General features: G+C 34.1%; 1 protein-coding gene across 1 annotated transcript; it reads left to right on the top strand.

Moving 5' to 3' along the window:
* The first annotated feature begins 5,531 nt into the window (after positions 1–5,531).
* Positions 5,532–9,227, top strand: LOC18435034 (uncharacterized). The gene is given in 3 exon segments (XM_088869814.1): positions 5,532–5,854; positions 8,660–8,729; positions 8,732–9,227. Coding segments are annotated over 3 exon segments (645 nt in total). The 5' UTR covers positions 5,532–5,620; the 3' UTR covers positions 9,073–9,227.
* Positions 9,228–23,680: the final 14,453 nt, after the last annotated feature.

Raw genomic sequence — 23,680 nt, 5'->3', positions numbered from 1 at the left:
GATGAATCTGATTCCTCCATTGATGAGTATTCTAATTGCTAATGTGATTATTATAATCAATCTAGCTTATGAATGACTTAGAAATTAATATTCTAACCCAGGAACAAAATATTATTCTAGATATTATCGACAAAATTGAGGATCTTGTTGCTAAAAGAGAAGCTTTACTTACTTATATTTCTAAGCTAAAACAGAATGAAGATTTTCCTGAACAAAGAAATTGCTGTACTAAACCCACTTATGAATTTAAAAATATTATTAGTATGATGAAACAAAAGAAAAAATCAAAAGATTCTACCAAATAAACTACTGTGGAAGAATTGAAATATGAAGTAAACAATATTAATAAGAAATAAAACAGCTTAGAATAAGAATTGAACAGTTGGATACTCCTTATACATGAGAGAAAGAACCTGTTGTCCCTCTAGTTAATTTGAAATGTGCTAATTTCTATTACATTAATTTGAGGATCATATTCACCATCAGAAAAAGTTGGTTCAAGCGATCTGGGTCTAGAATTGTCTGTCCTAGGTGTCTCTATATTATAAATGGGTTGTTGTATTTCTCCAACCCTTCTTAGTTCTTGTAACATAGCATTAATATGTTGGTGCTCATATTCCGTATTAGGAATAGAAGAAGTAGAACGTCTAGCATGAATTCTAGGACTTTGCGAGGCTATATGAATTCTAACACTCATTTGAGGGTTGAATTGAATTTGGACATCTCCATTAGGGAATTCAACTATAGAGTTGACATTAGAATTTTGCACTGGTCTAGAAGGAGTTTCATTTTGTAAATTCCACTGTGCAGGTAGATTAGCTTGATTCTATGTTATAGTCTTAGGGACAATTAGATTTCATTTTTCAACATTAGTTTAAAAATATATAGTTTGGCCCATCTTATCCATTTTTGTAACATCAGGGCATATTGTATTCATAATCTTATACCAAATACGATAAATTGTAGCAATGTTTTGTGAGCCAAATTCCATATCAAACCCTTGAGTTTAGGGTTTAAGGTTAAAGCCTCTAAAATATTGGGATCAATTAAAGAAACGGAGAAATTGTGATAGCAATTGAAGTAAATTGGGCCTTCACAAAGGCTAGATTCAACAATTCCTAATAAGGAATCATAAAAGTTTCTATGTCTAATATCTCCCAAGCAGATAAGAACAAAATTATTTAGTCCAGTGCGAGTTAAAGGTTTAACAACAATTTGGACTAATCCTATATGCAACTAGTTATATCTTTTCTTTTTATGATCCTCTAATCTATCTTTAGATAAAAGAGAAAAGGTAGCCTGGGATTCTACGATAGAAATAGTTTTTTCAACAGTTTTTATCCGATTTTTGGTAGTCTCAGCCAAAAAGATTAAATTGCTTCAAACTAAAATCCGATTTTTGGCATTAGTTTATTGCTTAAAGTTTGAACAATAACAGCTTGCTTAGGGTTCCACAGGTTTAATGCTTAAAAACTCTTTCAAGCTATATATATATATATATAGTTTTACAAAACTTAAAGAAACTGTAGCTTAAAGTTTATTACATCTGTATCTCCCCATTACATAAGTGGTATCAGAGCCAAGTTACTAATTTATTACTTAAAGTTTGATCTTAACTAAAGTAAGCCAGCAATTAAAGTCGTAAGTGATAGTATGCCCAATCCTGTGAAACCCTAAATCGTGGTTGAGCACGTACGCGTATAAGAGACGCCAGTGCATTTATCCCATTAATTGTTAAACAGGAAAAGGTTAACTGCATTATTGACTCAATGGCTAGTCTATTTAGGAGCAGATCTCAAACTTTAAGTAATGAAGCTAGTTCTTCCAGCTCTAGTAATATTAAAAATACTGAAGAAATTGTTATTTCCAATATAGAAAAAAGTATATAAAATTGGAACAATCATAAGGTCCCAATTTGTGAAATATATAGAAAAGTATCATTTCATTTTAAAAGTGATTATGCTATAAAAACAGTAGAAAAAACCATTTCCATCCTTGAATCACAAGATACTTTTTCCCTACTATCATAAAGACATATTAGAAGAACATAGAAAGAAAGGATACGACTACTTACATATAGGGTTAGTCAAAATTGTTGTTAAACCTTTAACTCGCACTGGACTAAATAATTTTGTTCTTATCTGCTTTGGAGATATTAGACATATAAACTTTTATGATTCCTTATTAGGAATTGTGGAATCTAGCCTTTGTAAAGGCCCAATATACTTCAATTGTTATCCTAATTTCTCAATTTCTTTAACTGATCCCAACCTTTTAAAGGTTTTAACTCTAAAACTTAAAACTCAAGGGTTTGATATGGAATTTGGCTCGCAAAATATTGTTATAATTTATCGTATATGTTATAAGGTTATGAAAACAATTTGCCTTGATGTCAAGAAAATGGATAAAAGGGGTATATTTCCAAACTAATGTTGACAAATCAAATTTAATGTTCCTAAGACTATAACTTGGAACCAAGTTAACTTACCAGCACAGTGGAATCTACAAAATGAAACTCCTTCTAGACTTGTGCAAAATTCTAATGTCAACTTTATAGTTGAATTCCCAAATGGGGAAGTCCAAATTTAATTCAATCTTCAAAGAAGTGCTAGAATTCATATAGCCTCACAGAGCTTTAGAATTCCTGCTAGAAGTTCTACTTCCTCTATTCCAAATATGGAGTATGAGCATTAACATATTAATGTTACAGGAGTTAAGGAGACTTGATGAAATACAACAACCTATTTATAATATTGAAATTCCAAAGACTGACAATTCCACACCCACTTCACTTGAACCAACTTTTTCTGATGTGAAATACGATCCTCAAATTAATGTTATAGAAATTAACACATTTCAAATTAATTATAAAAAAAATTGAAGTTGATTTTAATTCTGATCGTAATAGAGATATCAGAGAATGATTTCTTAATAAAGGAACTGATAGATCTCGTCAATATATAAAAGAAAAATATGTTGAGGCTATGAATAAAGCTAAAGGAAACATGTTCTTTTTTAGATGGTTTGGAGAAATTTTTGTCAAACAACATAAACAAACATTTCCATTTGAATATATAAGAAATAAATATGTCAAAAAATCTCTAGATAATAATACGTTAAATTCTCAATATAATTCTTATAAAACTTCTAAAGGAGAAATAAAATCTAGGCATCCTCCAGACGATATTATATTGAATGTTAAGGAAATCACTGATGTCCCATATAAAAAAACTTCTGATTATCTTAATATGGAAGGATTTAAATCAATTATAGAAAAAAATAATTATATTAATATCTATCTCAAATCCAAAGGAGAGCAAACCAACATAATAGAAGATTTAGTATCTAAACTAGATACCATGGAAGATAAACCTTCATCTTCAAAAGTAATACCCTCTTCCATAAAACCTACTGCTCCATTAGTCTTTAAACCCTCACTTGAACTACCTAAAAACAGGTTTAGATTACAGCCTGTAAGTTCAAATTTTTTTGATGAAGTTATATACTATTGCCCTTCATGTTATATACGATTGCCCTTCATGTTATATACTATTGCCTTCATGTTATATACTATTGCCCTTCATGTTATAGGGAATACAAGTATACTGACTCAAAGACAGTCTGACCTCTTGCTAAACCTTAGATGTCCTACACTTTCCTATTATAAATGGTATACATATACATTTACGTCCAGACTCCTTACAGTTAAAGATTGTAGAGCTAGTTATTGGAAAGGACAATTTATAGTTGGGTTCCTAGGTTATTTGTTGAGAAAGTTAAAAACAAGCTAAAAGCTAAAAATAATGGTGAGTTGAATTATGATCTCTATACTCTAGGTGAACTGTCTGCAGAAATTTGTGCTACAGGCTTAGAAATATATACAGACCTTAAACTCAAGAAACAATTAGAAAAACAAAAGGAAACAAGAAGAAATGAGTTAGGTGATTTCTGTGAACAATTTGGTTTTGAATTCATAAAAACAAAACCCCACAAATCCCAAGCTGATAAGAAAGGATTTTTAAATTCATACAAGAGAAAATCTAAAAGAATTGGAAAAATTTTTCTAAATAAGAAAAAGGTTGAGGAAGATAATAAGGAAAAATCTCCCAGGAATAATTCTCCAAGGAATAAAAGGAAACCTAGCATCTGTAGAAAATGTAGTAAATTTGGGCATTATGCTAATAAATGTAGAACCAAAAGAAAGATAAATAACTTAAACATTAATGAGGGCCTTAAAAGGCAACTCTGTCAAGTTCTATTAACCTCTGATGATGACTAAGATTTTGTTTCTGAAGAATCCATTAATCAACTGGCCGACAGTAACTCCGGACCCGGCTCAGGCAGCCAACAAAAGGTACCTATCAAAACCAACAGGGTCCTAGCACACAGGTAACCCTACACTAGTGGGCGGAGAGTCATGCTTCGGCCAACCACACCACAGCAGTATAAAGCATCTATCTTCAAGATGGAAGCAAATAGGTGGTCTATCTTAGAACAAGTGTAACTACCAGTCCAAATATTTTTTTAATATAATTATTATTTTTATTTTTCAAATTATTTATTTTATTTTTTCATATTCATGATCTCCATATTAAAGATTATATATTCCTTAAAAATTAAGATCAAATTATATTTAAAAATATATTTATTGTCAAGCCTGCATTTCTACATTATGCCTACTGGCTATATAGAAACCGTGTCCTTTCATATAGGGTGCAGTTTGTATGAGGTGTCAATATAAACAATCAAAGTAAGGCGTGCCTCCAAATTGTGCCAAGAGATATGGTTTTATGTTGGAAGCCCTTGTGATGGCCTAATAATTTGTTTTTATCCCCATTCATGAAATTTGTTGTTCTAAAAAAAAGTACAAATTGAGTAAATCTATAAGTATTTGAAAATCTTGAAAATGATTAGTCTAGATAATGTGTTACAAGATCTATTATTTTCAGGACTTAAAATCAATGTTTTTTCATATCCATAAATCTTGAGATTGAGATGATTAATTGAAACGTTTTGTAGTGTCAAATCAATTTTTTTTAGGTTTTTGAAGTGCACCATACTTCTAGAATACAAGGTGGATATTTTATATAAACTTTTCCCTTTTATACAATGGTGTATTAGTCTTTTTTTTTCTTTTTTTTTTATGTCATTTTGCATTGAGAAGTAAACATTTTAAAATTTTGATTTGTATACAAAAAACGTTTAATACGGGCTAAACCGTATTTCTACGATACGTGATCTAGAGGTATAAAGCATCAACCTTTCAAGATGAATGCAAATAGGTGTCCCATCTAAAAACAAGTGTAACTAATATCCAAATATTGTCTTAATATAATTTTTATTTTTATTTTTTAAAAAAAATTATATTCATGATCTCCATATTAAAAATTATATATTCTCTAAACATTAAAATTAAATTATATTTAAAAAATATATTTATTGCCAAGCCCGCATTTCTGCAACATGCGGACAGGCCGCATAGAAACCGCGCCCGGTATAAAATGGGCAAGCTTTTCCCAGATTCTTGAGACCTGAAACTCCTTTCTCCTTAGGCTTCAACGCTTTGCAATTTTTAGGGTTGTTGTGCCTGAAGGTTCATTGTTTGTGGGGGCTTTCAGGCATGCAAGGCTCTGAAGCTCCAGAATCCATGGCGGTCAACCAGGCCCAAGCTCAAACCAGGCCGAAGTTCGAATCCTTAAAGGCCCATGAGATGAGCGATGGGAGGGTTCAGTGTCGGAAGGTTTCGGTGCCTGCACATAGGTTCACTCCTTTGAAGAAAGCATGGATGGAAATTTACACTCCTGTGTATGAGCAAATGAAGATTGATATTCGGATGAACCTCAAGGTACAGTGAGTTATTAAAAAATTGTTCCTTTTTTGGTAGTTTGGTAGTGTTCTTCATGGATGTTGAATTTGGGGATTTGGATTTAGGGTTTACTCTTATTCTTACTGTTTGGAGTATGAGAGCTTTTGTTATGAGCTTGGAATTAAAGTGTCTTCACGGGAGTGTTTGGGAATTGGAATCTGGGGCTGGGATTTAAGATGTGCAATTTTAGGGTTTAAATTTTGTGGTTTGTGAACTTTTTCAGGATTGTTTTGGAGAGGTTTATAGGGTGTGGGACATGGTATCACGAACTAGTAATTGTTGTGGGATTTTGGTTGGTGAAATGGTAATTGTTCTGGGATTTTGGATTGGGGAGAGAGAGACGTGGGTGGGGGGAGAGAGGGAGTCAGAGAGAGAGAGAGAGTGTTTCATCCTTGAGGATGATGTTAAGACATGCAATTTGTAACTTTGGCACTTCTCTGTTTATAACAATAAATCATGTCACATGCTCTGAAAAAACAACAGGTCATGTCACATAGATGTAGTGGGTTTGGGATTTGGAATATTGAGTTTATAGAAGTGCTGGAATTGTTTTGCAATTATGATTCATTTTATTTTGTTAAAAAAAAAAAATGAAAACATTGCAAGGAGGAAAAGACACACAAAAGAGAAAAAGAGTAACATCTGAAGTAGTGAAAGGTTAAAAAAATGAAACATACATTGTCTACTCAAGGGTGATTCTTGAATTCAGGCGATTAAGTGAATTGCATGCTATAGGATTGTGGTATCCCTTTTGATAGGGTGCATGTGTTTGGATGGTTTTCCCAATAGTAATTATGGTATTTGTTTTCTAAATTTATGTATCATTATTGGCTCTTTGAACTGTTTTAATTTATCTCGAGTAAAGACACTGGTTAATGTAGCTTTGTGCTTTTTCGAAGCAGTTTGATGAGTTGCATAAGTTTGAAAACCTTGTTGGATTGTGACTTCATGTATAAAAAGTTGCTATTTGTAGAATTCTTTTTAATATTAAAACTGGCCATTAATACTAAATTTTAGAAATCCAAGCATGTGGTAGGAAGATGAAAATCCCGTTATAATAGCATTGCCTGTTCATTTACTTATCTATTTATAACTCAATATCTTCTGAAAATGACCTTTCTCCAAAGAAACCTATAATGTATTCATGTTGAGTTTCAGTATGTTTATCTCAAGCTGGTGGACGCCTAGTTATTTGTCGTCACTGTGCTGACAGTTATTGTTGCTTTTGTTCGTGCTTTTACTATAAATTTTCTCTTTCTTACAGCTTGACATGATGTTGGATGGTCCTATTTTTTGTTTGAGGAACTGATTTTGATTAAGTATAACCCAGATAGTTTATATGTTGCATGTGCTTCAAATAAAACAAGTACAAGCAACAGAAAAGAACAAAAGGAATAAAGAAAGAACTAACAAAAGTGCATAACCGGATGAAACTATGACTGTGGGGCATAGACATTGAGATATTCTAATAAAGTATTAACTTTAGTTCTCAACCCACATCAAAGCAAGCAAGAGAATCAGCGATAGAGTTTTCCTCCTTTCTTTAGTGTTTTCGCTAAATCATATTGCTTGACTAGCCTTCTCCTTTAAGCTGCTGGATAGGTGCTCCTAGAGTCTAGACCTTTATGGAGTGCTTTTCCAATCTTATATGCTTCTCTCATTTCATCCAATTGAAGTTATGTCAATCACTCTCTAAGATATCATGTTGCAATAAACTAGAGTCTATTGTGCATAATGTAAGTAGATCCTATGGTCCATATAAAGCTGCTCAGAAGTAGTCCGGCCTTTTTTCTCTTTTTACCTTACTAATGGAGTTCTCCATGATAATATCGAGTGGAAACTATACCTTGCTTGAGATTAGCCCTTAAGAGCTGCCCTAAAAGTCCTTGAGTTCTCTTTTGCTATTCTTGGGAAATATGTTTAGGAAACACAAGCTAGGTTTATACGTTATTTTTCTTTATAGTGATGGTTCATCTTTTCCATTTGGATGGTGCAGTAGCCTAGTCCACATGACTTTTGGCCTTTTCCCTTACAAAGTATCCTTGTTTTCCCCTCATTTCAAGAATCCATTTCTTCATGGACTTTCGGAGCTCTGGCCAAAATCTTTCCACCCCTACAAAACACATGTTGAAAATGGGAAACAACTTAGTCATCCTTTTCTCAAAAGAAGTGGAAATAGCTTAGTGTGACTATGTCACCTAGTCTTGTGACCAGTGTACAGTCAAAATCTTGAAAATGTCTATCAGATTAAAACATGGAAAAAGTATATATAAGGATGCTACCTTATAATGTAGAACTACGGATGCCCCTCAAAAATCCATTGGAAAAGGTAGTTTTAATGTTGAAAAACCCTTTGTTTGATCATCTCGACATCGAGATGTATGACTATGAAAAATAAAAAGATTTTAAGTCTCAGAAATAGTGCATTTTACAACATATTATTTACACCATCCAATTTCAAGATTTTCATATGTTTATAGATCTACTTGATTTTAACCATTTTTGAAATTTAAATTTTATAATTAGATATAAAAATAGATTTTGAGATAATCCTAAGAACATTTTACATCAAAATTATATACCATGATAAAATTTGAAGGTGCACCTTACCTCTACACCTATGGATGCATCCGTATGCCAACTGCACCCTTAAAACATTTTGATATCCATTTCTTTTCTCTTGTTTTTTTTTGGAAGGGGGGGGGGATAAATTTAAAATTGTAAAATTTGAGCTTGTGCTCTCAGTTTGCTTAAAAGACCCTTTGTTGCTCTTACTTGTGTCAAGGCTAGAAGGTGGAACTAAAGACACGATCAGACACACCAGACATCAGCAACCTTCAGAAATGTGCAGATTTTGTACATGCATTATGCTCGGGTTCGATTTACCTGATGCCATTGCCCTTTTGAGGCTTGATGATCTCTATGTTGATTCTTTTGAGATTAAAGATGTCAAGACTTTGCGAGGTGAGCACCTTTCTAGGGCAATTGGAAGGCTCTCTGGTAAAGGTGGCAAGACCAAGTTTGCAAGTGAGAATTCGACTCAAACAAGGATTGTTATAGCTGACACAAAGATCCACATATTAGGTTCATTCTTGAACATTAAAGTTGCTAGGGATTCTCTTTGCAGTCTCATCTTAGGATCACCTGCAGGTAAGGTTTATTCTAAGCTGAGAGCTGTCAGCGCTAGAATGGCCGAGAAGTGTTGACATTCATATATCTGTTGTTCGATTTATTCGAGTTCGTTTGCTAACCCTCAAAAAAGAGGAAAGGTTTTACTATTTCTTCTTATGATTCATGCGGTGCGACGATTTTGACTTTGAATTTTGGTATTTAATGAGAAAAGGGGGAAAACGGGGAAAAAGTGGTGGTAGTTTCTTATGATGCTTATATCAGTTTTTTGCTTACTGAATATGAGTTTGCTCATTGAGTGCGTATCAGTTTGTTCTGTGTATTTATTTATTTTGTTTGCTGCTAACGAATTTGCATGGAGACCCGTGCTCTACTATTTTGAAATTCGCTTATTCTATAATTGAAAATTGCTTGTTTTGGACCGGACTCCAATTTCTAGAGGTGAATTGGAGAAGATCGTTTCCCCTACCCCCAATGGAATTTTATTCATCACCACCAAAAATGGGTACTCCTAATGGAATTTTATTCATCACCACCAAAAATGGGTACTCCTAATGGAATTTTATTCATCACCACCACCAAAAATGGGTACTCCTTATGGCACGCATACACCTTTCAAATTTTGGCTCGCCACTGGCGGTTTTGTGTGGAAATTTGACCGCACTGCAGTAGACATTTTTTCACACTATCCAAAAAAAATTGGATGGTGATGAGCCCATAGGTGAAAACGCTGTCCATTTTTGCCTATGAGGGTTGCGTATTGTTTTCTGTCCATTTTCGCCTATGAGGGTTACGTATTGCTTTTATATATATATATATATATATATATATATATATATATATATATATATATTATTATTATTATGGGATCATCGAAAGTTCACAACTTTTTGGATTACAAAAGTACAAAAGTTAAGAATATAATGAGTTGTGATGGGTAGATTTATTAAATTTATGGTTTAATTTTTTTAAAATTGCAATGGGTGGATTTATTAATTTTATGGTTTTTTTTTTATTTTTAAAAAGTTGCTTTTGTGATATCTTGTTCATTAAGTAAGAGTAATTGTATAAATATTATTACAAGACAAAAGGTAGTTTTGTCATATTTATAAAGATAAAGTTGAAATTTTTATTAAAGGACAAAAACAATCTACAAATAAATCGCAAGATACTAACTTTTAAAATGTTATTGTATTTTGGTAAAAATTTCAAATTTACTTTTGCTTTATGGTTAAGTTACTTATTAAAATAATTTTTAAAACAAAAAATAATGATCTTTTTTATAAATACACCCATCATAACCTTTTTTATCATTAACTTAGTGATTTCATGCAACGGTTGCATATTAATATAATGCAACAATACTAAAAAGCTATGATAGGGCTATATGTTTTATTCAAATTTTGATATATACATTTTTTTCATTCTAATGAACAATCACAAAAAAACAAATATTTGAAAATGAAACTTAAAAAGTATCTTTTAAGCCCAATTAACCATATTTTGATAAGATTGTTAAATCTGGGTTTTAGAAGGATATTTTTTTTTCCAATTTTTTTTTATGGCTTTATTATCATTAGATGAACAATCTTGAAAAAGAAAAATGTGATTTTGAGTTTGCAAAGTGTAAGATCTTGAAATTCATCAAATGAATGGTCTAGATTCATTGTTAGAGAGGACTCCTTTTGACCATATTCATAGTTCAAATTGAACTTGTTTTTTTTTTAGATTGATTATTAAGATGAAGAGAGTGTGTGTGCAAAATTTTGGATCATTGAAATACCACAAACATGGATTACATGTAGTTGCATTATATTATGATACAACCGTTACATGGGACCACTGCCCTAAAATTGATATGCTACCACAGAGTATACTCTATGTTGAATGTCAATATTCTCAGAGTCCAAGACAATGTCCTGCCCCTACTCGGTGTGCCATTTGATATCAAGCATTTAATCATGGAAAGAGTTTATATAAGGATGTTATCTTATAATATAGAACTACGGATGTCCTTCAAAAATCCATCGGAAAAGGTACTTTTAATGTTGAAAAACCCTTCGATTGATCATCTAGATATCGAGATGTATGACTATGAAGAATATAAAGATTTTAAGAATCAGAAATAGTGTATTTTACAACATATTATCTACACCGTCTATTTTCAAGATTTTCATATGTTTATAGATCTATTTGATTCTAACCATTTTTAAAATTTAAAATTTTATAATTAGATATAAAAATAAATTTTGAGTCCTAAGGACGTTTTACATCCAAAAGATATACCATGATAAAATTTGAAGGTGCACCTTACCTCTAACCTACCATCCGTATGGAAAGTGTACCCTTTAATTATTTCGCAAGCCGAAAAGATCATAATCTCATCCATCAATTACCTCGAGTAAAATCCCATTTAAAAGTAGTTTTAGAGCTCCAAATTTTTCCAATGTAACTCCTTGACTTCGCCACTAGCCTAGTAAAAATGAAAAATCATGCGGGCATTATAGGTCTTTAAAAGGATATGGTTTCTATGAGTTCATGTAGAAATGAGTCGCCTCTTAAAAATTTATTTTTTAGATGGATTTTTTGATATAATTTTTAATGCCATATAATCTCTAACATGGAGATCATAGTTATGAATGAATAAATAAATTTTAAAAATTAAAAATAATCACTCTATTAAGAAAACATTTAGACCGTTAATTTAATTATTGTTAGATGGCCCACACATTTGCATCCATCTTTAAGATGGATGCTTTATACCTCGGGGACTGTAAATGTAGAAATGCGATCCCCGCCACATGAAACAATTTAGCAAACATTGATTAGAAACTATATTAAAATAGCAAAAATAAGAGAGAAAAAATGTATGCGTCTAAACTATATTAAATGCATTAAGAATGAAGGTCAAAGGGTATTGGTGGAGGATGATGATGTCAATGATAGGTGGACAGTTTATTTTAAAAAATAAATTATTAAATGAAGAACACAATAGGAACATAACGATAGAGGAAAATTTTAGTATAAATGAGGGCAGAGGTCATAAATACATTTGTAGGATTAGGATGTGATAAGTGAAAAAAACTTTGAAAAGGATGAAGATAGGAAAGGCATTAGGACCAGATGGTATCCCAATAGATGTTTGGAAATGCATGAGGGAGATTGGCATTGATTGACTGACTGACGAAGTTGTTCAATAAGGTGTTGAGAATAAAGAAAATGTCAGTTGAATGGAGAAAAAATATTGTGGTACCTATTTACAAGAACAATATATATATATATATATATATATATATATATATATATATATATATATATAAAATAATTGTACGAACTATTGAGGGATCTTATAAGCCATACTATGAAGTTTTGAGAGAGAGTAATTGAGCAATGACTAAGGCATGAAACGAGTGTATCTGAAAATCAATTTGATTTTATGCCAAGAAGGTCAATAATCAATACCATTTTCCTACTTAGGCAACTGATTGAGAAGTTTAGGACGAAGGGAAAAGAGCTCAACATTGTCTTTATTGACCTAGAGAAAGCTTATGATAGAGTACCTCGAGATTTGATTTGGAGGGTATTGGAAAATAAAGGAGTCTCCAGACACTACATTGGCTTAGTGAGAGATATGTACAATGGAGCGCTAACTAGTATGCGAACAACTAGTAGAAATGTGAGTGAGTTTTAGTGACGGTAGGTCTACGTCAAGGGTAAGCAATGAGTTTGTACTTCTTTATCTTAGTTATGGATGACTTAACTAGACACCTACAGGATGAGGTACTGTAGTGCAAGTTGTTCGCAGTTGACATAGTTTTGATCGATAAGACCCGAAACGGCATCAATACAAAGTTAAAACTTTGCAGGGATACTTCAGAATCCAAAAGTTTTAAAATTAGTCGAATTAAGACAGAGTATATGGAATGCAAGTTTAGTAATAGCAAAAATAAAGACGATGAAGTAATTAAGATCGGCCATTAGGAAGTACAAAAAAGACCTTAACTTCAAACTTATGTGTAAATGCATTCTTAAAAAGTGAGACATGAACATAAATATAGGGAACATATTTTAAATTCTAAACAAATACGAGATACTTATGTAAATTTTCTAAAATATTAAAATTTGTGCCGAAAAATGTAGTTTGGCTTACATAAATGGTGTATGGAATATCACTAGAGCATCTACCATTCCTTTTCACAATTGGTGAAGCTCATTATAGATCCTAATGTTGACTAATCTCCGTGAGATCACAGAAAAAGAATCAATCATGGGCGGCATCATCTGTCTAAACATGGATGGATGGTGATGGTGAGAGAGTTGACACACTATGATTCAAAGCCACCTATGGATCATTATTTGCGCTCGTAATATTTTAACGTTCCACCTATCGCATTTTCTTGCTTTCCAGAAGTCCACCAAAGTACAAAGTAAGGAAAAATTTTATATAAGGGTGAGGTCCTAAACAATCCAATTAAGGGGCACCTAAAAAATTCACTAGAAGATGTTGTCTCGATGTCTAAAATTCCTTGGGTCGATTATCTCGACCTCAAGATGTATACACATGAGAAAAAATGGATTTCAAGTTTTGGAAATAGTGCATGTAATGTATTTTTTAAACCATCAATTTTCGAGAGTTTTCAAGTATCCATAGATCTACTTGTTCTAAACTATTTTTTAAATTTTAAATTTTATAATTAAGGATGAAAATAAATTTTAAGGCCATCACAAAAATTTCAGTATTTAAATAACATCTTTTAACACTATTTGAAGGTATGTTATACTTTGCCTTATACAAACCACCCATTAAATAAACATTATATATTAGAGGCAACTCCTAAATTTGTCCCTGCTTCTAAAACAGATCGGTTCAGGGAAAAATACCTATACTAGATATCAATATTATCTAATACTGATATCTTATGCTAAACAACACCCTGTTAAAAAATGCCAATATCTTATGGTGGCTTGTTTTCTGAGACATTGATGTTCCAGAAATATAATACCTCATAAGACGTTTATAGTAAAATGGCGATATTTGGAAACACCAATTTGTAGTGAAATTTTATACTCCTACTATAGTTGCATTCAAAGTACCAATGGCATAAGGTGACCCAATAAGATATTGGTGTTCGACAATATGAATGTCATGGCAAATTGGCAATATATGCATATGATACATTTGCATCTAGTCAAAGTTCTTTCTCGGAGCCTAGAAAACAATAATACATTCCCAAAAAATAAAAATGACAAAAGATTGGCCATGTGAAAAGAACTTTCTCATAGTGCTATTCATCGTGAAACAAACATGCCCGTAGTGTCTGCAGTAAGATATTGGTATATGAATTTCTAATACAACATGGGTGGCTTTCCAAAAAAAAACCTTATGTTTTGATACTCGGCGAAATTATAAACCACTCTAACAATAATTTCCAACCCATTATCAGTCCAATATGCGCTAAGACAAGTTTATCTAATAGCATGGTTGTATGGCTCTTTAGTCCCATAGAAGTGAGCCCATTTTCAACACGGGTTTTATCTAGTGAAATATAGGGTTTTTTGGATGAGAACTCTATTAAAAACCAATGCTCTTATTTTGAGCAAATCGATTTTTAGATGGATGGCTGAAATATCAAATACTCCATGTTTTTGTATTCATCATCCCGCGGTTCTACTATGTATATGTATTATGCACTACAATAATAGTTACAATTGGATATGCATTGTGTACTGTGTGCAGTAGCGTTGGAAAACTTACTGCTGCTGGATCGGGAACCAAACACATATTTTACTCTTTCTTTTTTTTGTTTGGACTTGGTGAAATATGGGGCTGTGTAGGATTTCAGAGTATAGATTCAAATATTTTCTTGTTTTCTTTATTAATAGTTGAAATTTCTACGTACAATTGCTATTGTATAACTTCGAAATAGAAAGTTAAACCTATTACAATCTAAAATCTTTCAATCTTACTGCCAAATAAAATTTATTGTAAAGTGAACCCGAACTTGCAACTTAGGAAACAAATAATACTCAAAACTTGTGAGTACTTCGTAAAATATTGCCTAGGGGTTACCCCATTAGAACTTGACACACCTCACACTCGATCACCTAACCATGGTACACTTGGTCCTCAGACCTTATAGAATCCACCGATCTGAAATGGAAAGCGCCTTTGGAACACCCTTATCTGAAGTCTATATGGCTGAAAGCATGAGACGATTATGATTTCTTGAGCCCTTCTCAATCCTTAGGGCATGCTACTAAGTGGCAGCCCTATCTTAATCTAGGGCTGGTGGATGCCCCTTTGTCTATCCCTTTTTAGTGAGGCATACGACCCCAATGTGCTTATGGGGGTGGTGCGCCACTGAGAAAGGATAGAGAGAGAGAGCTAGAGATATAAATAAAGAGAGATGGCATCAAAAGGAGAGATAATGAGGGGGGGGGGGGGGGGGGGTTGGTGGTCTGAAGAAGTGCAGAGAATAAGGGGAGGCATAATGAGGGGGGGGGGGGGGGGGGGGCTGGTGGTCTGAAGAAGTGCAGAGAATAAGGGGAGGGCAGGGGATCCCCTCTTTATATAGACCTCCAAAGTCCTAGTGTGTTCCAATCAAATTAGGATTCAACAATATCTAAAAAATATTTTGGTAATCTATGAGGTGAGAGAAATAATATGAGTCATCCATAATTCAAATCAACTATGATGATTTATGGACAATTTTAGGAACCTCATACCTATATCTAGTTCTAGATAAAATAGACTTCTAATTTGATTTGAATTCTAATTAAACTATGACTATTAGTCCAAGTAAGAATCATGATATAAATGAGACTCCTAATTCAATTAGGACACTTTAAACAAATTTTTTTAAGACCCTTGGTCAGATTAGGAATAGGACTCCTATTTCAATTACCACTATTTAAATAAAATATAAATATTTTAAATTTAATTAGGGCATCTCATTTTGTATATATGTGTGGGAAGTGTGGCCCTTGTAGGAGCCACTTGCCACCCTATGTGCCTACCCACATGTGGGAGCTAGGCACCTGGCCCCTCGCATGGATCCCATATAAAAATCAAGCCCCTATTAAATTATAAAATATCAATTTTGCCCTTCTAGATTTTTACATAAATTTTTTTTTTTTTCATAATCATAATTAAAGAAAAGAAAAAACATACTTTTGAAATATTTAAAACACACATATAAATACATCTAGAAGTGGATTGGTACCAATAGGTAAAAAAATAAGTAACTGTCAGGGAATTCCACCTGTACCAAGATCCATGATCCACAACTGTTCTCTCAAACTGACTCAATTAGACCCATGACCCACAACCATGTGCAAGGGCTCATGATTGAACCGCCAATATGAGTCAATAAACAATGGAATTTTTTGGTATATGTACATGTTGTGCGGAAATTTTGTTGAGGATTTGGCCTTTACTCTTAAGTCTACAACAATACACAAGGGACCACAAAGCTCTCCTAACATACAAACTATTCAAAAAAATATTATGTATTAGTTATATTAGTTTTCTTAATATACTTGAAAGAGTTTGGATATCAACATGATTGTTGTATGATACAACTTGTATCTAGTATGTAGCTGAAATGTTTAGTACTCACTGATGAACTAGTACATCAAAACCCGTCCATATATTTGTCCTTTCATTGCATATAAAACGAGTGAGTTATTATAAATTTTAGAACTCTCGCTGAAGAGTTTACATGTTCAAAATCCTTTGTGGACTTCTTGTTATTATGTTGAGAGGTTTGATACTCCCATGTGATCAATGAGAGTTATATAAGAACCTTTTTTTTTTTTTTGTGTAAATCAGTCGGAATGACGAGCCCCTACCCATTTTTTAATTTTTATCAATACTATTAATAAATATTACATGTGGACGGTTACAAATACAAGCACTACATGACCCTTTCGAGGGGGCTGTTGGCAAGGTCCCACAAAATGAAAGGAATCACAAAATCTATGGGATGGGCCTATCATACCATAGCTTGAGCCATAGATGTCACACTCTTTGCCAGGCAATCAGCAGCCATATTCACTTCTCGGAAGGTGTGCGATATCTTCCAATGGTGATCAATGAGGGACAAGAGTTTTGTCTTGCAATTGGACAGCAAGGTGCGTAGCCTCCAAGGGGCCAAGCTATGGTGGGTGAGCGATTCCACAAACAATTTAGAGTCGCTCTCAATGATGAGTGGACGACAATCCAATTCCTGTGCCAAAGAAATGCGCAATCCAAAGTATGAAATTCTGCTGCATTATTAGAGGTGAGATCGATAGGGGTGGAAAATGCTGCTACAAGACCTCTTATGTCATTTTTGATGATCCCCCCACAACCTCAGTGCCTAAATTACCAAGGGATGAGTCATCGATGTTGAGCTTGAAGTGCCCCATGGGAGGGAAGGACCATTGAATTTGGATCAAGGTGGAAGGGAGTTTAGCATGCCATTGAAGCCTGAGGTTCGTGGAGATGTGGAATTCTGATGGGTGAAAGGATCATCCCTTCCACTCCGCAAGCTTGCTGACAAAGTGAGTGATGCTCTCCAACTGTTGCTCCCTCAAACACCTTCGACCGTTATGGATACGTGCATTGCACTCTGCCCATAGGAACCAGACAGTAGTGGAGGAGGTGGAGAGCTAGATATTCTCCATTCCCTTGGATTCGAAACGAAATTTGAGCCATCTTGTCATCATCATGGTCGTGGTTTGGTCGAGCGACATACTTTTACTGAACCTCCAGAGAATAGACCGCCATAACACTTGTGAAAACACACACTGCATAATAATATGGTTAGTGGATTCCTCGTCTTGGAGGCAAAAGGGGCACCTGGTGACCAAAGGGAGCCCCCTAGATTGGAGCAGGGCCATGGTAGGGAGTCGAGACTGCAAGGCAAGCCAGGAAAACTTCCCTCTAGAATGGGATGGGGTTTTCCATATGACCATGAAGGCTGGTAGAGTCGAGGAACTTTGCTTGATGTGATCCAAGCACCGGCCACTGAGAACTTGCCATGAGCTAAGTGTATCCATACTAACTGTTCCTAAGATGGGTGGAGCAATAGCACATGAGAATAAACCTTCTCTTAGGCACAAATGAGAGGGAATGAGGTAGGAGTAAAAAGAGACCACCATTAGGGTGTGCCTTGGATATAATATGATGCCATGGGCTTACCTTGCAGTCTTTTCAATCCCAGGGCCACACCTTTCCAAGCATGAGAGTAGCTTTTAGGTTGGGTAAACTAGATTGATAAATGGCGAAAGTATCAATGCTTGAAGAACTAACACAATAGAGAGGAGGGTTTAGTAATGATTCTCCAAGCCAGCTTCATCATGCCCACCATGTTAAAATCACGAGTCTAATGAATCCTAAGGCCCCTTTCATAAGTTTTTTGACATATAGTCTCCTGACTCACCAATTGTAAGCCCCTATTTTCTATCATCCTTGCCCACAAAAATTGCATTGGAGTCTTTTGATCATATTGCAAGTGCGGCTGGGGAGTAGAAAGAGAGCAACTAGTAGGTGGAAGAGGCACAAAGAACTGATTTCAGCAATTGATGCCTGCTTGCGAAGGATAAGTATAAAGCTTGCCAATAGCCTATTGGACTAATGGTTTTCCCAATAAAACTATGACAGTGTAGATGTCTCAGTGTGCCATGGAAGAGAGGGAGACCAAGATACCTAGCAAGAAGGTCGCCTAGTCCTAACTAACGTACATGAAGCCCTTGTGCTCTCAAATTCCCTTGCTCTTATTGCTATTTAATTTCTGACCCCACAGAAGTTATCAACGATCTATTTAATGACAATAGCCACTGGGACTGATACCTCGCAAAAGATAAGGGCATCATCTGCATAAAGGAGGTGACTGACCCCATAGTTACATCCTGAAGGAAAAGCAGGGGGGAGGTGTGCATGATAGAAAAGGAGGGTGTGGTGGCATACAGTCTATATCTAATATAAATGTCCATGAGCCCCTGTCATATGCCCTGCTAAGGTCCAGCTGGAGGTATATCTTTGGTCTGGCTGAGTTTTTATGGCACAAGGAAATAAGCTTGTTTGCTATGAGGACGTTATCGGCGATCAACATTCTTCTAATGAATACGGCCTGACATGGGTGAATAAAGTCGTCAAGAACCCTCCTTAGCTTATTTGCCACAATCTTGCTTATAATTTTATAAAAGACATTGCATAGGCCAATAGGTCTCAAATGCTTCATAGTTGTAGGGCAGGTGACCTTGGGGATCAAACAGATGAAAGTCGAGTTTACCTCCTTGAGGAACTTTCCTTTACCAACAAAGTATTTAAGTTCACTCAAGAGATCAGCCTCGATAACGTCCCAACTAAACTTGCAAAATTCCACCCCAAAACCATCTGGTCTTAGAGTGCTCTCCGATTTCATGTCCCAATACACTCTCTAATGTCCTCTAAGGAGAAGTCCTTTGTTAAGGCCTCACATTGCAGTTATGTGAATTGCATTTGCATTTTGGTTTCCAAAAGAAAACATAATCTAACATCATAGTTTAAAATAATATTTCGGATATATGATGCTCAACCAACTTTATTAATCCCTCTAATGTTCCAAGATATAATGGACACGATAAAATTACTGACGGGCAAAGGACATACCTTGGGATAATCACCCCCCTCCCTTTGCGCAATATTGGATTTTTTCTTTGCGAGTTTTTGTGCCTTCAATGTCACTATCTTTAGTTTGTGCTTGGGCCTAAGCGAATACTTTGCACCTATAGTGTTTGTTCTAGCATGGTTCTCCATGGGTGAGCCGTCCTCATTGATGTGACCCTGTATCAGTTTCTGTTGTTCCCTATTTTCACTGAATTTGAACGCATCCTTTGGTGAGTCATTCACACAATCAGCCTCATGCAAACCATTGTCATTCGCTTTTCTGCCACCGTCATCCATTTCCTTTCGAAATTTCGATCCGGTGACATGAATTGCACTATATAGCTTTATCAACATGTAAATTGTGGCTACTCTTCACACCTGAAATGTCCTTCCCTTGAACATCAATAAAAGAAAAGACTATAATAGGATCTTAAGTACTTGAAGCCATTCAAGCTATATTTTTCATTAACAAAAGAAAAGACACAACCTATGCTTGTGAGTAAAAGATATAATAAATAAATATGGAAGAAACAAAAAGAGGGTGCCGGAGATTACCTCAATCGGACTTTTTACACCCCACATCAAATTACCATCTTCTGATGGCACGAGATCTAATAGTCAACCTTTAATCTCAACCGTGAAAGCAAGTTTGGACACGCCACACTAATGGAACGTGAACCCCTTTGATCATAAACTCAAACCTTATGTGAATTCCCTTAGTAACCCAGTTTGAGAGAGATTGATTCTCTTTTTGCTACAACCCTAAAACCCTTAACCATAAATCCATAGTTGAGAGAATGAGATAGAAAAGAACTCTATAGCCTAAACTCTTAGCCCATTTTCACAATGTGGGAGAGTGAGAGACCTAAGAGGTGGAGAGAGTGGAGCTTGCCCCTTTAGGCTTTCTTGAGAGAGAGAGAGAGAGAGAGTTCCAAGACGAGAGAGAGAGAGAGACTTTTTAGAGTGGGGCGTGCTCCCTAGATGGATGAGAGAGAGAAATATAAAGTTTGGTGTATTAAGAATTATAGGCAAAGGGTCCTCCTTTTATAGTGCAAAAATAAGATTTAGAGTTTCTTTAGGATTTATATGGCTTACATTTTCTTGTGGATTGAATATGAACCATTAATCATGGGTGACTTGTGGGGTGAGAGATATGAGCCTTCAATTCCATAGATGAATCATCAATATGCTATGAAAGGTACTAGAACCTTTATCCCCTTCTTTCCTTTGACCATTATCCCATCAACATAAATAAAATAAAATAATATTAATCATAATGTTGTGCTTTATCAAAAAATATGCACAAGCCTTATTATGTTTTCTAAACAATTCATTCAAATCTTTCTCAAGATAAATTACCTTTCCAAATCTCATAATAACTTGGCCTCCAAGCCAAAGTTCTTACTTTTATCAACTTTAACCCCTATAAACTAAGAAATACTCCTAAAAGTGGGGCGTGCCACCCAAAAGGTGGTTTACAAGAATCCCACCAACTTAGGACATAGTGCGCCCATGTGCACAATAGGCCTCGAATGCTTTTTAAATATTTTTTTAAAAATAATTAAATATTTTAGAATTAATTTGAATATTTAAAACAGTAAAAAATCAATATCTCTGTTTTTATAAATCCAAAATTTATAAATAAAATATCCAGAGATCTAGAAAATTCAAATAATCATTCTAAAAATCATATTATAATAAAATAAACACAATTAAATTCATTAGATGAGATAAAGATCCATATGGTCTAGGAATAAACATTTGGGGCACTCTACCTTCAACTATGGACTGCGGTCCATACTTGTTTTATCAACCGATCTATTGTTTCTCATGACCCACAATCTATGCAAGGGCTCATTAGTGGGACACCAAAGCCTGGCCAATGAGCCAAGGGGTCGTAATCTGAGTTTTATGGATTTCAAGTTCTCCTCTAGATACGTGTCAAGGTTACTTAAACTTGATGCGACCATAGCTCATATGATGTATAGGGGTATATCTCACAGATGCATAAGCTTCATTTTAAAAGGTGGTTCACTTTTCAGAAAATGGCTATAATTATGCATGCCATGTGCTAGTACATAAATAAGGTTTTTCCGTCTCTAAAAGGCCACCATTACACACAAAAGTCACATAGTCTCCTGGCTTACTCATCCGAGCATACCCCGACCTCATCAATGGATGACCTATGAGAACCCTTATCAGATAGTTTTCTATGTTAAGATAACATAGATTTTTCCCTACTAGACTAACTTAGCATGTCAAACATAGTTTAGTATCATCAATCATCGTTTATTTAATATAGTCCACAAGGGACCACACTCCCATTGAGTTCATGTTCGACTATATCATTTTATTTTACAAACACTCATAACACCTTTAATGGCCATACTCACCCAACAAATAAATCTCTAGGTCATAATAATGACAAGCAAACTATTACCACTTCAATCAAATTCATCATGAAAAAAAATATTTCAAATCAAACTTGTCATAAAATTATGCTACAAAGAAAAGAAAATATTTTCTTCCCCAAAAAGAAGGACAATTTTACAACACTCTAGGACCAATCCCCTAAACCAAGATGGCCAATTCCTCGTATCATCAAGATGCGTGCCAAACAAACAAAGTGGTAATTCAGTTAACATAATTGAGCTAAGAATAAAAATGATTTAAAAATTGCATCTATAACAAATTCAGGGACCATGTCTATTGTAGCAAAGAAGAAGTATAACAAAACCCCTATTGTTGGATCCCAACCGATTTAACAAAATCAAGAAACAATAGTAGTAGTAACACTGTAACAAAAAACGCCACCGAGAAAGTGACCCAAATGGGAAAAAGACAGGAATGACTCTTAAATAATCACTCTTAAATGTATATTTGATTTTTCCCTACTCAGATATTTACTCTCTCTCTTTTAAGCATATTTTCCTCCGAATAATTGTTTATTCTACTTATACCAAAATAACATAGATCATAATTGTAAAACGTATTATGTAGGGAAGGAGATGAACACGCTAAAAATACTTGATAGGCAACGTCATTGGATTATAAACTGCAAAGAGTTAGGGCTTTTCTAAAACGATTGAGACTGGTTTTTTTTTCGTTTTATTTTTCTATGGTCATGAAACTCTAATATACAAAGGGATGGGAGGAGGTAGTTCTCTAACATTTCGCTTTCTTTCCGAGAATCTTTGAGAAGTGGTTCTCACTATCCAAAAGATTGAAGAGTTATCTACTATCTGTTGAAAAAAAAAGTTATCTAAAAAACATTATAATGATAGATAATAATTAAGATATAATATTTTTAGAAAAATATTAATTAGATGAAAATATTAACGAGATTAAAATAATATTATAATTAATTTATAATTTTTTTTGCCCGATTTTGAGGAGCACCTCACTTCTATAATATGAAGTTAATATCTTATATAAACTTATTCCAAATAAGATATAACAAACACTTTGTGCCTTGAAAACCTTATCTCAATATATTGATTGTGATCATCAAAGTTTTTCTTGAGTCACATCTAAGTGTTCAAAATAGTGAATAATTTTAAAAAACTAAATATACAAAATAAAAAATTCATTTATTCCTTACATTTCTTATATGATTTTATAAAAAAAAGTACATAAAGAGACCATTTACTTTTAATACAAAGAGATCACAATCACTTTTGTTTATCAAATTTTAAATCGGATGGTGGTAAGTATATCATGGACTAAATTGTAAGTTTAAAAATTTCTCGAATTTTATGATATACCCCAAGCCATCGAATTTAAAGTGTAAAAGTTAGTACTAATTATGGCCTCTTTGTACAAAAAATAAATGGTCCCTTATAAGATTTTATTTTGTCAAGCATGTAACAATTTCAAAAGGAGAAAATCGTAAGTTTTTTTCCAAAATGTTTTTGTGATACCGCATGTGCAGTCTGTACGTACTCATTATCCTTTGTCTTCTGTGTACGTACTCAGGATCCTTTGCCTTCAGTTTACGATGAGTGACGAAACACCGCAACTTGTTATGTATGTGGAACGAGCCCTAAAAACTT

This window comes from Amborella trichopoda, chromosome 6 (assembly GCF_054954075.1).
Source record: "Amborella trichopoda isolate Santa Cruz 75 chromosome 6, AtrichopodaSantaCruz75HAP2 v2.0, whole genome shotgun sequence".
Taxonomy (NCBI): Eukaryota; Viridiplantae; Streptophyta; class Magnoliopsida; order Amborellales; family Amborellaceae; genus Amborella; species Amborella trichopoda.
This window is presented reverse-complemented; position numbering and strand designations above follow the sequence as displayed.